Raw genomic sequence first — 15326 nt, 5'->3', positions numbered from 1 at the left:
AGGAACTGAAACTCTCGACTGGGCCCTTTCAATTATCACTTGCCAGGGGCATGAACCGATGCCGAAAGAGATCCGTTCCTTTGGAGTCCAGGTAAATTAGTTTCCAGGTTGAAATCAGAGAAGAAATCAGAGACAGAGCAGAGACAGAGCAGAGACAGACACAGAGCCATGAGTCAGTGCTGCCAAAGGAAGGGCCAAGAAGGACCTAGACCAAGGCACTTCTCTTGAATATGTGATAATTGGGCTTCTAGCTTTTTCAATAGACTGCACAAAGGTCCCTTAGTCGTTAGTCCTTGGGCGTGTAATTTCGTGCTTTGCCGCTTGCCTTAATTGCAGTTGCCAGAAAAAGAAAAAGCTTGAAATATTTTCCCCAAAAATTGTATGCAGAAAATATAGTTATAAATTCTGCATGTGCAAGAGATAGAAAATAAAATATTCAGCACAAAATGCAGCAGGCAAAAGAATTTTACATTTATCAAAGCCAAGTATCAAACACGAAAATGTTTGCCAGAAATTCAATATTTTTGGCCTTTATCGATACGAATATATTCGCAGCAAAATGTTCAACAGTTTTAAATATTTCATGGGGGGAAGTTTTCAATTGCTAAAACTCAATTTATGGGCAGGGCTTTAATGTAGACACATGAATACGTTAGAGACTGCCATCGAACAATGTGCGACGTGCGACGTGGGTTGGGCGGGGGCTGCTGCTGCTATGCGAAAAGAAAGTGCGAACAAAGTATAAATCTTGGGGCTCCAGCCATTGTCTGGGAAGCCCAACCCGCATCCGGATGTGGAGTAGGAGCCGGAAACCAAAGCCGGTTTAGTATAGAAGCCAGAGGCAATGGCAAAGCCGCAGCCAAACATCGAAGCACTTAGCAACTGCCTAATTTATGGTTCTGGTCCTGGTCCTGGTCCCTGTCTGACAATGTGCTGGGAGAAATGTGAATGGGCACGGCCAGACGGTACGCACAGAGACACACACACTAAACTCGTAGAGCAAATGGCAGACGATTAGCCACAGACAATTTCACTGAAACAAAGCTTGGTAAGGGGCAGGGATTGGGATTGCAGGATTAGAATGTGGAGGGGGAAGCATACACACAGGCAAATCGATTCCCATTTAAATATTTCTGTGACTGCAGCGACTGTGCTGCCATCGCTACTGCTTGCTGACTGCCAACGCAACTGCTTGCCGACTGCCAACGCAACTGCTTGCTGACTGCCATCGCTGCTGCCTGGATGCCTGGCTGCCTGGCATCGCTGCTGGAATAATTGTAATTGAATTAGACTGGATTGTTTTTTGGCATGTTCTGCTTATGGTTGGGGGCAGGCTACTGCCACATGCATATCTATCTATCTCCGTTTTGGCATTCATTGCTGGGAGTAAATGCACAACCGATAGTCACGTAGTTCGGCAAAGAGTTCCCGCAAAGCGCACACCAAAATGTATGTAAAGTTGTTGCTTTGTTTTTACACACACACACACAAACAAGCAAGAAATAAAATCAGAGAAACACTGAAACGTGCCTTTTGACATTTTGCAATGTATTTTGGTGCCGTGGAATATCGAATATGAGAGTTGCCAGCATGTGTGTGTGTGTGTGTGTGTGTGTGGATGCTGCTCTTGACAAATTGAATTTTGCTGCTGCCAAAAATGTTATCGATTTGATATTTGAATGTAGTAGGAGCACACACACACACGGACACAGAAAGAGGGGCCTGGCAGCAACAGCATTAGGGTCAATTACCGTTGAAAACTGAATTGTCAACAGAGTCCGACCCGCCTCCAGTCCTCTCTCCCCACTCAAAAGAGAGGGAGTCAGCAACACAGTGTTGTTCGCTTCCCACCAGTCTCCTATACGTGATACCCACTCGATTGTCAGTGTGTGTGTGTATTTTTTGGGGGGTGTGTTTGTGTGTGTGTGGGTGCACTTTCATTATCTGTGCAAATATTTGCTCAGTACGACAGTTGGCAGTCGCTCGTCTCCTGCCGGTCGTCACATGCGAGCGAGAGAGGTTGCCAGCTCGACACTTTTGGGCTTCCTAGCGCAAGTTTTAAGCCGCTTAGTGCTTGTGTCCCCTTCCCCCTTCCCCTGTGTGTCTCTGCAAAGTGAAAGTTATTGTAGAGACGACAGACACACACACACACACGCACACATAAGCACAACGACCCTTGCGGTGCACATTTCATAAATGTGGTAAAAGAGAAAAACTATTTTCATGTTGTTTAGTTGCGTGCGCTTTTCCCAGAAGTTCCGGGCTCTCTCATGTTGTCCCTCCTCAGCTTTTTGTCTATGGAGAAACTATGCACAAAGTTTTCCCAGAGGACGGGGTGGGCCGCCCCTACGAAGGGTCTGTTGTAAATATTTGCCTTTGTGGCATGAATGCAAGCACGTCTCAAGTTTTGACTTCAATACCCCACCTGAAGCGACATTTTGGCCAGGAAGTTGATGTGTTAACTGTGCAACAACAAGAACAGCGATCAGCCATCAAGTTAGGTAACTTTCTCAACCATATATGAAAAATAAATACCAACGTGTGTGCATGTTATTGAGATATTTTCAATTTGCAATTGGAAACCAACTGCTTGGTGGGTGAGGGAGTTGTGTGAGGGTTTCATGCTCCAGAAATCTAATACAGTAAAGCAGGGCTCGGCACCCATACAATTAACGAGACGTTTTTGCGTTTGTGTGTGAAGACGCACGCAAAACGGAACATTGGAATTGGTACGAATCACTGTAGTACGCGTGTACGTGAGGGCAGCGCAGCAGCAGCGCAGCAGCAGCGCATTTTTCCGCACCCCAGGGATAGGGCCGTGCCGAGCCCTGCAGTAAAGGTTTGGCCTCTCTCTTACCTTTTGGGCAGTAATAAAATGCCGTTACGTTTTCGTTAGCAGCATATGCGGTTCCTCTTCCTCACGCATGAGAAGTCGACGATTCAGCGGTTACATAGTAAGGATAAACGGTGAACGCGCGATGATTTTCGAGAGAACGATTTACGAAACGAATACGAAAACGCACAGGCACAACAAAAGGAATGGAAATAATTCCAAGCACATTTCAATAAGAGCACATATTTTGGGTAGGTTTATATAAGGTGACGCATAACAGCACTGAACTTCGTATGTAAACACTACCGTGAGAGCGCCAGATCACCACATCTTCACCTCACCATGCAATGAGAGAGCGTTGACACGCTCTGCACTCTCTCCTTTCTTATTGCTTTTCTTCTATTGCTTCACACAACTCTGCGCAGAATTTGCACATACAAACACACTAATACACATTGCCAGAGATCACGAGACACAACGAAAAAAAAAGATTTCTGCATAGAATAACTTGCCTATGCGCATTTTGAACATTTAATGTACAATACACTTTTCACTTTCACTTATTGCCTCATTATTTCCTCTGCCTTTTGTATGCAACTTTGGCGACGGCCGCCGCCACACATGATCAGGAACTTTTTCTTGCCATTTATGGGCCTTTTGCTTTTGAATCACTGCCCCACTATACTGCAACCACTTCACTGCACATTTCACTTCACCAAAACACAGCACTGCACCACACTGAACCACTAAACAGCATTACACAACTACGCGTCAATATTCCGGTAGGATTTTTCTTAATATTCCCGATTTTCGCGACCCGAAACGCGGAGCTGACTTAAAACCGCCCGCTTTTTCCGGCCGAAACATTGAAAGTGTGAGAGCGGCTCAGATATGCATGCGTGGGAAGCTTATTTTCTAGATCATTCCGTGCTCTCCTTCTTATGCGCTTCCTACTTGCTCTCTCATTTGAATTTGACTTTTGTGTTCTTCGTTTCCCCACCCCAAGAGAGCGAATGTTTGTGCGTTTGATGAGTGACTAGGCAATGCAACGGTTAATGACGGGGAGGTGACAGCGTTGTGTTTCACTTTTGTGTTCTTCGTTTCCCCACCCCATGAGAGCGAATGTTTGTGCGTTTGATGAGTGACTAGGCAATGCAACGGTTAATGGCGGGGAGGTGACAGCACCTGGCATGTGATGGAAGAGGGGAAAGCAAAAACAAATCTTTTTCTGATGTGTGCCTTACGCACACATACTCGAGAAATCTAATACAGTAAATGTGTCAGTTCTCTCTTACCTTAACTCTTCGACTACCGGGTATAATAAAAACATACGTATGTTCATTAATAAATGTACACACGTGTGTGCATGTTATTGAGATATTTTCAATTTGCAATTGGAAACCCATGGCTTCGAGGGATGGGGGAATTGAGTGTGGGTACAGCACGGCGTACGTAACAAATTTCATACTCGAGAAAGCTAATTAACTTCTCTTTACGAGGCATAAACTTCCGACATTAAACGCATTTATTTTCATGTGAAAATAAACAAATGCCCCAAAGAAACAGGGGAGGAACACCCAATGTTTTGACGGCTCCTTTGTACATTGTGCATACAGATGTGTATGTATGCAAGTACACGCATACATATACATATATGTACATGTGTATTGTATGTTGCTTTATGTATTAAAACGACTAAGGGCACGCCGCACTCACCCACACTAAGGAGGGGGAGCGGAGGCAGCGTAAATTTACGACTGGAATGTCAAAAGTGGGCTGGGGGGCCGGGCTGCTATGTCTTTCTGACTGTCTCTGTGTCTGCTGGTACTTAGCAAGTTGGCGTATTTATTTAGCACGTATTCAGATGTCCTCCCACGCCAAGCACCTTGGGCACCGGTAGATTTTCTACATGCTTTTAATTAACAAATGCCTCGCAACTGTTTTTGGCAATCATTGAGCGTTAATGGAGGGATAATACGAGGCATAAGGAGGCGGATGTAAATTAAGGTCTTGATTTTTAACGATAGAATATCACAATTCGCTGGGTACTCTGTCCTCCTAAACGCAGACTACACTGCAGGTAATGGCCACCATAAAGTAAGCTATAAATTTCGAATATTGTCCACAGCCAGATGAGGTCTCTCCCGCTCTAGCGCGCGCTCTCTCACTCTCTGTTAGTTGCTCTGTTAAAGTGAGACCGGCATTGGCATGGATTTCTCTCTCAGCTGCGCACTCTCTCGAGCACTGTTATCTGCTGGGATTCCTAGTTTACAAATTACCTTTTGGCAATTATCAAAAACTTTCATTAAGTGAAATTGCATAACAAACGCAGTTTTAATTAAATCAAAAGCTCGGTTTCAACGCACACACACTCCATTATAGCCAAGGTAATGTTTAATGAAAATGTCAGAATCATTTTCCACACAGATTTTAATTAAATTTTTTTTGTTTATGAACACCAATTTTATAACTATTAAAAGCCTGCTTAGGCAGAAATTAATTGCTGGCTGCATATTGAATGGAAACCCCAACAAAGCGCCCACAGCATATTTTAGGTGCAATTAAAGGGGATAATTATCCAATTTACTGAACCAGAAAATATTTAAAGGAAAAAAATGTGCACAGCCCGAACTCAAAAGGATTTCCGCTGGCATAGTTTTGTATATTGTTTTATTCCGTATCAAATTTGTAAATTATTTTGTATATAGAGTACATTATGTATTTGTTTTTGTTTTTTGCATAAGTCTGCATTGGACAATTTCAATATTGTTACAAAAAAGTCGGTAGGCAAATGTCAGATGCTCTCGCTCACGCTAATCTAATAAAAACATAAATAGAAATGAAAAGAAATAATTTTTTAGATTGATTTATCGTTGGTTTTTCTTATTTCCACTTTGTTGCTTTATTATTACAAAATTACAAATTTCAAATTATTCCAAAAATACAGCTTACTTTTTAGTTAGAACGAGAATTACTGAATGTCGTAAGCGAAACATGTCTGACGTCGCTCCACGCTCAATCCTTTCGCTCGCTAAACTCGTTATGTTTGACATGACAATTTAGCGGCGAGTGCGAACGAGCGAGTGCGCTGACGTCAGCTAGGATGCTTCGCTTCGAATCTACCAATAAGCTATTGTCATGGGGCGTACAAAGATTGAAGCTATTTATAGAAAAGATTTTTGTTTTTTTGTGTAAATATCCGATGGGTAAGAGGTTGTTAACTTTTAAAATGATTGCGGTTAAGTCTATGCTTTGCCTTTTTGTAAAAATTTACAACAGTTTACATATTTGCTGCACTCCCTTCTCCATCTCCTTCTCTCGCTGCTTTTGTTGCTTTCGGGAGCGCAATGTGTTTAGGTAGTTCGTTAGGTTTTTTTATATATTTTTGGCAGGATGTTTTTTTGTTGTTATATTTTATGTTATATACGTTTAGCGCTTAGCTTTGCAAGCTTGCTGTTTTTTGTTGTTGTTTAGTTTCTGTTTCGGTTTACGCTCAATTGATTTCGCTCGCTAAGTGACCTAATATTAAATTATATAAAAATAAATAATCGAAATCATAATCAATAATAGACGACAATAACTATTCTGTTTCACTTTCTCCTTCTCTTCTCTAACATTCTGCGCGCGTAAACATAATTTTGCATTAGAGAATTTTAAGCGATAACGACGACGACGACGACGAGCTTCTACAAGCAGTTCTCTGTCTCTCTATCTGCCACCCCAGAGCTAGTCCTGGTTCCAGTCCTAATCCTCATTCTGTGGCGTTGCTGCCGTGGACGTGGACGCATGATCTTTGGCACTTTCGCTGGCTTTGCTGTCGGAGGCGGACGCTGACGCCGCGGGGCCACTGCCGCTGCCATTCTTGTTGCGCGCATCCGTCTCATCGCCATTGCCGGCATTGGCCTTCGCCTCCAAGGCACGTATGCGATTCTCCTGCTTCACAATGATCGCTTTGAGTTTTCGTATCTCATCCTGAATGCTGCGCAGATCTTGTTCCTACAAGAAATCCAAACTTTAGCGGGGGGAAACTCTTTCTCCAGTTCATCCACTCACCGATAAAACCGCTGCTGGTGGTCCACCCTCGCTGGCATCATTGTTATTCGCAGCTGCGTTATAGCCAATGCTGAGACTGCTGCTGCCCGCGCCGGAACTGCCACCGCCGCCGCCTCCTCGTGGCTTGTTGAGTATGTTCGCCTTCTTGTTGACCGACAGCGACTTGCTGGCCGAGGAGGAGACATAGCCGCCCTGCACAATAGAGACGCGATCCTGATTAGGTTTATTAGAATATCTGTTCGTTGCGGAACACAACAAGGAACAATGAACACAACAACAAGCGCCACAAGCGGCGTGCGTATTAAAGGATTCGAGTGTCAAAAGCCAAGAGGATCAACAAAACTGATGGATCTGTGTGTGTTGTGTGTTGCTGTAGCTGTGGCTGTGGCTGGGCAGACGAGACACAAACGTAGATAACTCAGAAGCAAGCAAAAGGCGGTAGGCAGGACAATTGGGGTAGCCGTAGCTGGAGCTGGAGCGGAGCAACTAGAACAAGCCGTTGGAATACATTTTGGCACGCCACAGGGGCAGCGGCTGCCTCAAACAACGTCGAGCCGCATTGCCGCCTGTGCGTGAGCCTCGGAGAATGCTGCTTTGGGTTTCCTCTCTCTATATCCAATGTACGCTCTGGCTGCGGGGCGAAACAGCCAATGACCAGACCATTCCCCACTCCGCTGTGAGCGCTGTATTCCCAACGTTTTACAGGATGCAGTCGGCAGGCAATGGGCACTTACTTTGAGCGAGAATGTCAGGGGATCCGCATCCTTGCCGTCGATCCACTCCTCGGCTGTGGTGGCGGCATCCTCCGCCAGCGTATCGGGATAGAGATCCTCCTGAAACAGATCCGACTTGCGGGGCACAGTCATTGAGATGACCTGACACAGGCCATTGTTGTTCATGCGATAAAACTTGGCCACCTCGCAGGTGGTCACGTCACAGCCACGCTTTGGCATCAGGCCAATGCCGCGTTGCGGCTCTGTTGTCTGAAATGTGTTGATGTAATGCACAAACGGTGGCTCGGGCGTGACCTGCAAGAGGAGAGATTCAGTGGCAGATTCATATTGGCTGCGCGTTCGTTTACCCACCTCAAAGTACCTAATGACTGAGTCACCCTTGCCGCACAAATAAATCATATTGGTGTCCGCATCGTACAGTGGGAACATGACGCCGTTTGACGTGTCCAGCTCCACCATGACAATGGGTTCGTTGAGCGCATCTGGGGCACGCAGCGAGTACTGACGCTCCGAGCTGCGATTGAAGCCGGTGGTGAAAATGAGGCCGTGACGCAGGAAGATGGCGCGCGTCGCCTTTGAGCCCTCGTGGCACATGGCCTCGCTCTCCAGTTCGGCGGTGCGCGGGTCATAGATGCGGATTTTCTTGTCCTTGCAGGTGGTGACCAGCTTGGAGCCGTCCCAGTTGAAGCAGGCGCTGTACACAATGTCCGGATGCGAGTCAATGTGCACGAGAATCTCGCCAGTGCCCACATTCCAAATGACAACCTGAAAGAGAGTTCTGTTAGCTGTGCCCCAAGGAATCTTTCCTAGCCACTCGCTCACCTGATTATCCGAGCCGGCGGTGAGCAGCACATTGAGTGCCGATGGATGCCACAGCACCAGTCCGACGCGTCGCTGATGGAACACCAAATCCACGACGGGCTCGGTGAGCGTGCGCGACAGTCCGCCGTCGGGTATCTGCCACACTTTGACCACACAATCCTCCGACCCAGAGGCGATCACGTTATCGTTATGCGGGCACCAGGCAATGTCCAGCACGGGTCCCTTGTGTCCACCCACCAGCGGATGATCGGCCGCAATGCGTCCAACCTGAAAGCAGTTCACGAAAATTGCCATTAGTGCGCTTTTTTTTTGCTCTTTGCCTTTTTGCCAGATTTAGTAATTAATTTTGCTTGCGTCAGCGACACATTGGCCCAATTTTCGGCTCATTATTTATAGCCGGAGACTCCATAGACGGCGGCTGCACTTTTGCTGCCTTTCTGCTCAATTCGCTAATCTTCGACGCACTCCACAGCATTTCGTAATTCATAAACTTCATGCTGGCTGCCACTTGGCGGCAAGCGAGCAAAATGTTTCGACTTAAGGCGGGAATACATCGTCGAACAGATGTGGGAATACTCGTAGGGAGTAATCAATGCAGGATCGGGCAGGGAGTTTGCAAGGGGAATAAATTCCAATATTCTTTCTAGCTTTTTTTTTCCACAGAATATCAACTTTTGGATCATATTTTATATAAAGAATTTAAATCAATTAAAGTTAAGTAGCAAAATCTTTGGATAAAAATCTGGCTGTAGAATTTTTCTAAAGAGATTTCATGTGCAGATTTAAAATTAATCATATTTAAAATTTATTGTTTTAGTTTTTTAATAATTTTTAATTTTTTAAATGAAATTTTGTAACTATGAAATTATTAATTTGTTCAAATCGATTTGTTTTAAATACATTTTTTTTATAGCTTTTGTTTTTTTTTAATTTAAAAATACATTTTTGGGTTCAAATACATTTTTTTCTTTAATTTAAATAGTTCTGGATGTGTCATCGAAAAGGAACGGATATTTTTTTTGTATGAATATCATTTTTTTTTGCACAATTTTTCCCTTAAGGACTTCATGAACTCTTTTAAAAAATGATTTTGTAGCATAAAAATCCTGTTACTTGAATCCCTGTTACTAAAAGTACATCCTATTGCTCCACTTGCCACCTTGACGACTAGAAAAATCTCAAAACTCGCCACAAGCTGGTGGCCGGGCCAAAGCCAAATCCAGTGCTCATAAAATATGTAAAAATGGAGCGTGTGAAAGCCGCTCCACATAGCAAATCGTCGCTTAATAAAAAACGGCAGCTAAGAATACAAAAAAAGCAAATCAAAAACTTTCGTGGCTGCTCGGCCGCACACATTTTGCATACAAATTTGTTCCACTTAGAAGAACAACACACTAGAGCCAGAGGCTAGCCACTTGCCACTTGCCATTTGCCACCTGCCTATAAATGCGTTTTGACCAAATGCGGCCAAGCCGTGGATCAGCGCGAGAAAAGTGCGGCGGCCCACGCAGCCAGCAGCAGAGGAAGAACGGATGCGCCATGTGGGGCGCGCGGAGAGTGAAAATGAAAACCTATTATGAGAATATGTAACATGGATGGATGTACTTTATGGCCAACCAGCAGCAGCAGCAGAGGTCGTGTGTGTGTTGCAATGCAAAAACCATTTCGTAAATATCAATTTTTGGCTGTCTCGCTGCCTGTCTCTGTCCCTCGCTTGTGCCTCTCTTTTTGCTGGTAAAATTAGACAATTTGGTTTGTCATGTTGGCTTTTGGCCAAATTACAACCGAGAAGAGCATCGGCAACGCAGCGAGAGAGCCGAGAGCGAGATCTGCAGAAAATTCATAACTATAAATAAATTATTGGATAGCATTCGAATCCATCGACGTCACACGCGACTCGCTCGGTCCTCAGTGAGTCGCCCAAAAATGGCTACAAAACTTTATGCCAAAAAAGAGTACACTATAAATAGTTGTGGCCATTGTTCGATTTATAAATACGGAGCGGAGACTGCAGGCTACGCCGTGTGAATATTTATAACACAAAAGCGATGCATCTGTGGCCTATGGCCAATACTCACTTTATTGTGTGGCAAAACGATAAACGCACCACCGCCCGCCGACTCCACAATGATGGCCAGGAACTTTGGATTGACGGCGCAGAATGTGGAGTCCCAGCTGGACTTGGACACACGTATATTGTCGTAGCACTGCTCCCGCTTTAATGCCTGGCCATAGACGTGGCGAAATTTTGAACTGCGCACCACCCGAAATGACATCTTGAATGTGTGTGTTTGCTGTAGGTTCGCTCTCTAAGGGGTTCGCAGGTCAGTGGTCAGTCGCTTGTGGAGTTGGAGTTTCTCTGTGTCTGTCTGCAAAGAAGAGAAAATTTTATGTTTAAACTTCAACCAAGCCAAAACCGAAGTTGGAGCGACGCATAAACGATCATTAGCTGCGCTCCGCGTCGTTTTCTTTCTTTCTCTTGAATTTGTTTTATAAATTAGCATATGCAAAAATCAATAAGCTTTCCCAAAACTATTGTATTGCAACGCCAACGATTATGGCATCAGTTTGTGTCAGTTTTTGCGCAAAAACTAAAACCGGAAATTGTAAACTGAAGACACGAAGCGACACCTAGACAGACACCTGCCACAAGCCGAAACGTGTCGAATTATCTACTTAGTCGGAGTAGAACCTCTTGGAACCCCTTCTTTTTATATGACATCATAATGCTGAAATATGAACCTATAACCATAATGAATCGCCTGCCAACACGTGAATTATGGCCACAAAACTCCCAAGCCCACAAAAATTAACTCTAACACACTTCGCGAGAGAGTGAGAAAGAGAGAGAGGGAGAGAGGGAGCGAGCGAGAGAGGGACTTCTAGATAGCCACGGAATTCGTTTTGTATTTCTGGGTTGGGCTCTGCCTTCCGACCAGCTTTCGTTTTTAATCAGAAAAAGTGCCGCACAAATTGTTTTACTTTTTTTATGCTTTGTTTTTGCTTAAAAGATATTCCATATATTTATGACACAAAACTTTGTCATTGACCCGCTAAAAGCAACCAAAAAAGAACCCAAAGAGCCATCAAAGTATTTGTATTTCTGGCCACAAGGTTAGCCCTTGGGCTGGCTCTGTAATTGTTCTGAGTATCTGTATTTGTTCTGGGGTGTTGGCCAGTGGTTCTAGAGGGCTATCGTGGCTGGCGCTCTGCTGATAAAGAAATAATATCAGCCCAAGTGGGAGCGCTGCCTAAATACAACCTAAAGATAATGTTCGAGTGATTCAGCTCGTGTTGGAATTGTTTGAAGACCAATTGGAATATTATACTCCAAAAATGAGCACACACAAAATGTATCTATTCATATAGCTGGATATCTAGCTACATATATCACTATCAATGTGGCTTGTATTGGATATATTTATGTGTGTTTTTATATGCCAAACACCTTCGCTTTGCAGGCGGGAAAAATTGTTTGGTTGAAGGTCAAATACTTATTAATAGAAAATTAAATCATCTTTGGGTGAAAATTTTATTCATACACACACACGCACACACACATAGAGAGTGAGTGAGATGTAAATCGCATTTGATGTGTTTATTCATTTCGTTGGCATTTGCCATGCCATGCCTGAGCTTTCAGCCTCGCCTCAATCTTGCAGCCCCTCCTCCTCCACCCTCCTTTTCAATTACAAGTTCCAAATGCCAAAAATGCGGCTTGCACTTGCACTTGCTCTCTCTTGTCTTTGCCTTTGCGTTTGCGTTTGCCTTTGACTTTGCTTCTCTCTCTCCTTTTAAAGAGAAGAGCAGCCCTAGCAGCGATAAAGGTCTTCCCACATAACGGAAGTTGCTACTCATACTTGCGCATAATCGTTTAAGTGTGTGTAAATATCGTATTAAGAATTGTATACGACTCTTGCCATGCGGGTGGTGCGATTGACGTGCTTAATGGCAGATTAAACGGGAATGTGACGCCAGAATATAGAGGGAAGGATCGATCTGAATTTTTATAGCAGCTTTCCAGCAGAGAAATCTACATTTAGAGCCGTTTGACCGCTCCGCTCTCTTTTTTCAAAGTCTAAGTGACCTGTCACCTAACTTTTAACACACACTGTGCCAGCCAGCTGCCTGCCTGTTTATCATTTGATGTTAATGTTGCCCCCTTTGCCTCGAGCGATTGTCGCCCAAACGCTTGCAATGGTCCAGCGGCTCCCTAGGCTGCCAATCTCTCGAGCGGCACACTGGCCACAAATCGACTTAATGCTTGATTGCAAATCTTGGCGCTTTGTTCACCGGCCAATTCTAATTGCTAACAAATGTGGTTGTGTCGAGAGAGAGGGAGTGGGGGAGAGAGGCTTGCAGGGATAGCAAGAGGGAGAGAGAGTCATCTCGACGGCGGAGCAGTCAATTAAGCGTAGTAATTTCCAGTAGCAGCCGCCGCCGCCGCAAATGCACTGCAGTCGAATGTGAAATAAAGTTCAAGTGATGAAGGAGAAGGGAGTAGCAGAGGGGGGGAATGTTCCACTGTGCTCCAATTGCGCCAATGGAGGCCCCGTTACAATGTTCCATTGTGAATGCGGCAGGGCAGGCAGTGTTGTGGCATCTAATAAGTTCACAATGGCGAAGGTGTCACCGTGATATTTGCCTCATAATACGGAGAGGCATGCAGCAGCATGCATTCATGAGTGAGTCATCCGCACCACAGATGTCCGATAAGTGATGCGGGGGGGTGGAGTAGAAGTGGGGTGGGCAGGGCTTATCGGCTGTCGGCTGCATTGAAAACTTTCGCTGTCGATGATGTCATTGATGCACTGGGGCAACGTCATTGGATATTCGTTTAAGGTTCATCAAACTGTTTGTTTGTCCACGCCCCTACCCCCCACTATGCACTGTTTTTGTTTGACTGGCGGATTAACTTGAAATTTTGACAAAAAACGCGCAAGTGTCGAGGCTTGGTGGGTGTCGCCGTCCGCGTCCCCGTCCCCGTCTTCCCCTTCGTTCGTCATCTCTCCGTTGTCTTTGGCTGTTTGAGTGAAAGTGGAACTCTGTTGCTAAAATTAACTACTTGCTGCATATGCAACACCCAGCCCCCGATCTGTCTACCCCTCTGCCACAAGTGTGGCGGCGGCTGTCGCTAGTTGTTGTTGTTTTTGTTGCTGCTGTCTTAATTGCACAGCGCAGCGATGCAGCCTCTGCTCTCTCTCTCTCTCTGCTTCTTCTTACCCACCGTTTTGTCTACTTGTTGCTATTTTCTGCTTAGTCAGACTGGGCGGCCACAGTCGGCCGTTTGTTTGGTCGTCTTTTTGGACACTGTCGCTTAATTTGCATATTTTTCTCTCTCTGTCCCGCGCTCTTTCCCTCTCTCCGTATTTCTTCGTCTTCGTGTGTGTGTAGCGTTTATGCGATTGCTTGTATTGCGATATGCAACTGATAACCGCAATAAGCAAGAACAGCTGTTCAGCGTTGGGAGAGTAGAGGCAGATCGCCAACTACAGCAGCGTATAAACGCTAATTGGTGTGTGTTCGTGTGTGTGTGTGTGTTGGATGCTCAGTGCGTTTTTCATCCAATATTTTGCCACTAATTGGTGCTGGGAGCAACAGAGACAAACAGCCACAAAAACAAAAATAACTGTGTGTGGGGGCGTACATATGCCAGCTCGCACTTTCTAAGACGCTGTCGCGACGACGACGACGACGCCGTTGCCGCCACCGCCACCGCTGGAGGTCGCTCGTTTTTCACACTTGTTTCACACACACACACACACACAGACACTTCCGCCCAGAACAGACACATGCTGTGTCTGATATTCTACGCTTTGACCAACTTGGAGCCACGTTTGTGGCTCCGTTTTGCTACAAATATTTCCAATTTTAAATTATCGTCTCAAGTTGGCGCCCACATCACGCACTTCAAAACGCTGTGTGCCGCATTCTCTTTGGCGGCCCCCCGCTGGTGTAACTTGTTGCTTCTGCAAGCAACAATTGGCACATTCTCTCTATCCCCTTTCTCTTTCCCGCTCATTTGATTCTCTCACTCAGTGCCTCTCTGGCTCTTTCTCGCTCTCTCTCACTACCCGTTCACTCACTCACTCTCTGGGCATAAACAAGCCAAACGTTAGCCGGAAAACTAACACAAATTACAGGCAAAAGCAAAGAAAAAAACAATTAATACAGTTAAGTGCGAAGCAACAAATTCGGCTGCTGCTCGCTTGCTTTCCGATTTGTTTGATTTTCTTTTCTTTTTGCACATTTTTCGGCATACGCCGCTGTCTCTCTGTTTCTGCTGCTGCTGCTGCGGCGGCGCGTCCAAAGACGCTGCTTTGCTTCTCTTTATTCCCTTTTTTGGGTGTTGGACTCATATAACACCGTGCGAGAGTGGGAGAGAAGTAGTAAAATTTTTATAGCTGCACTCTTCACATGCACTGTGCTCTCCGCTCGCACAAGAAACACGCACGCACACCAACGCAATTGTCGCACTTATATTTTTACCGTGATTTTTAATGATTTTGTAATACGCGCGTTTATTGCTGAAGTATTCAATTGATTAGGCCGCTTTTTTCTCAGATAAAACACACAATTTCTTCAGTTGCCACTGTACAATTCGCCTCTATTTAGAGCCGCCGTGATTCATTTCACTTGACATTTAATGCTGCTGGCAGTGTGGCAGCGCAAAGTCGCCGCAAGAAACCCAAAATACCATCCATCACTTGCACTCGTCACTCTTCTGGAGATTTACCTTTGCTAGCGATTCGCGAATAGGTTTTCCCACTGCAGTTTCGTTTTTGCAATAACAAAATTTGAATTGAACAGCTAGCTGAAGACTTTTCAGCCAAATGCGCCGACGTTCCAACTAGTTAAATAAATATTGCTATCGATATATCGAT

General features: G+C 45.0%; 1 protein-coding gene across 2 annotated transcripts; it reads right to left on the bottom strand.

The window, feature by feature from the left end:
• Nucleotides 1-5686: 5686 nt before the first annotated feature.
• Nucleotides 5687-15320, bottom strand: LOC117891417 (coronin-1C-A). 2 transcript variants are annotated; one of them, XM_034796883.1, is made up of 7 exons: nucleotides 15179-15320; nucleotides 10521-10811; nucleotides 8443-8709; nucleotides 7972-8385; nucleotides 7621-7914; nucleotides 6887-7099; nucleotides 5687-6829 (listed from the first exon to the last, which is right to left on the bottom strand). In XM_034796883.1, the coding sequence occupies exons 2-7, from the start codon at nucleotides 10716-10718 to the stop codon at nucleotides 6578-6580; spliced, it is 1638 nt and encodes a 545-aa protein (XP_034652774.1). In that variant the 5' UTR covers nucleotides 10719-10811; nucleotides 15179-15320; the 3' UTR covers nucleotides 5687-6577. The 2 variants fall into 2 exon arrangements, with proteins under 2 accessions (XP_034652774.1, XP_034652775.1); XM_034796884.1 differs by having other exon boundaries at nucleotides 6887-7078.
• Between the last annotated feature and the right edge of the window lie 6 nt (nucleotides 15321-15326).

This window comes from Drosophila subobscura, chromosome E (genome assembly GCF_008121235.1).
Source record: "Drosophila subobscura isolate 14011-0131.10 chromosome E, UCBerk_Dsub_1.0, whole genome shotgun sequence".
NCBI lineage: Eukaryota > Metazoa > Arthropoda > Insecta > Diptera > Drosophilidae > Drosophila > Drosophila subobscura.
Note: the sequence above shows the minus strand (reverse complement) of the source record. Positions and strands in the feature narration are given on the sequence as shown.

Excerpts from the sequence above, each read along its gene's own strand:
- LOC117891417 (XM_034796883.1), bottom strand. The coding sequence starts at position 10,718 with ATGTCATTTCGGGTGGTGCGCAGTTCAAAATTTCGCCACGTCTATGGC. Across the intron at positions 7,915-7,971 it reads CAGTCATTAGGTACTTTGAG|GTCACGCCCGAGCCACCGTT; the intron begins GTGGGTAAACGA and ends CTCCTCTTGCAG. Across the intron at positions 7,100-7,620 it reads CCCTGACATTCTCGCTCAAA|GATCGCGTCTCTATTGTGCA; the intron begins GTAAGTGCCCAT and ends AAACCTAATCAG.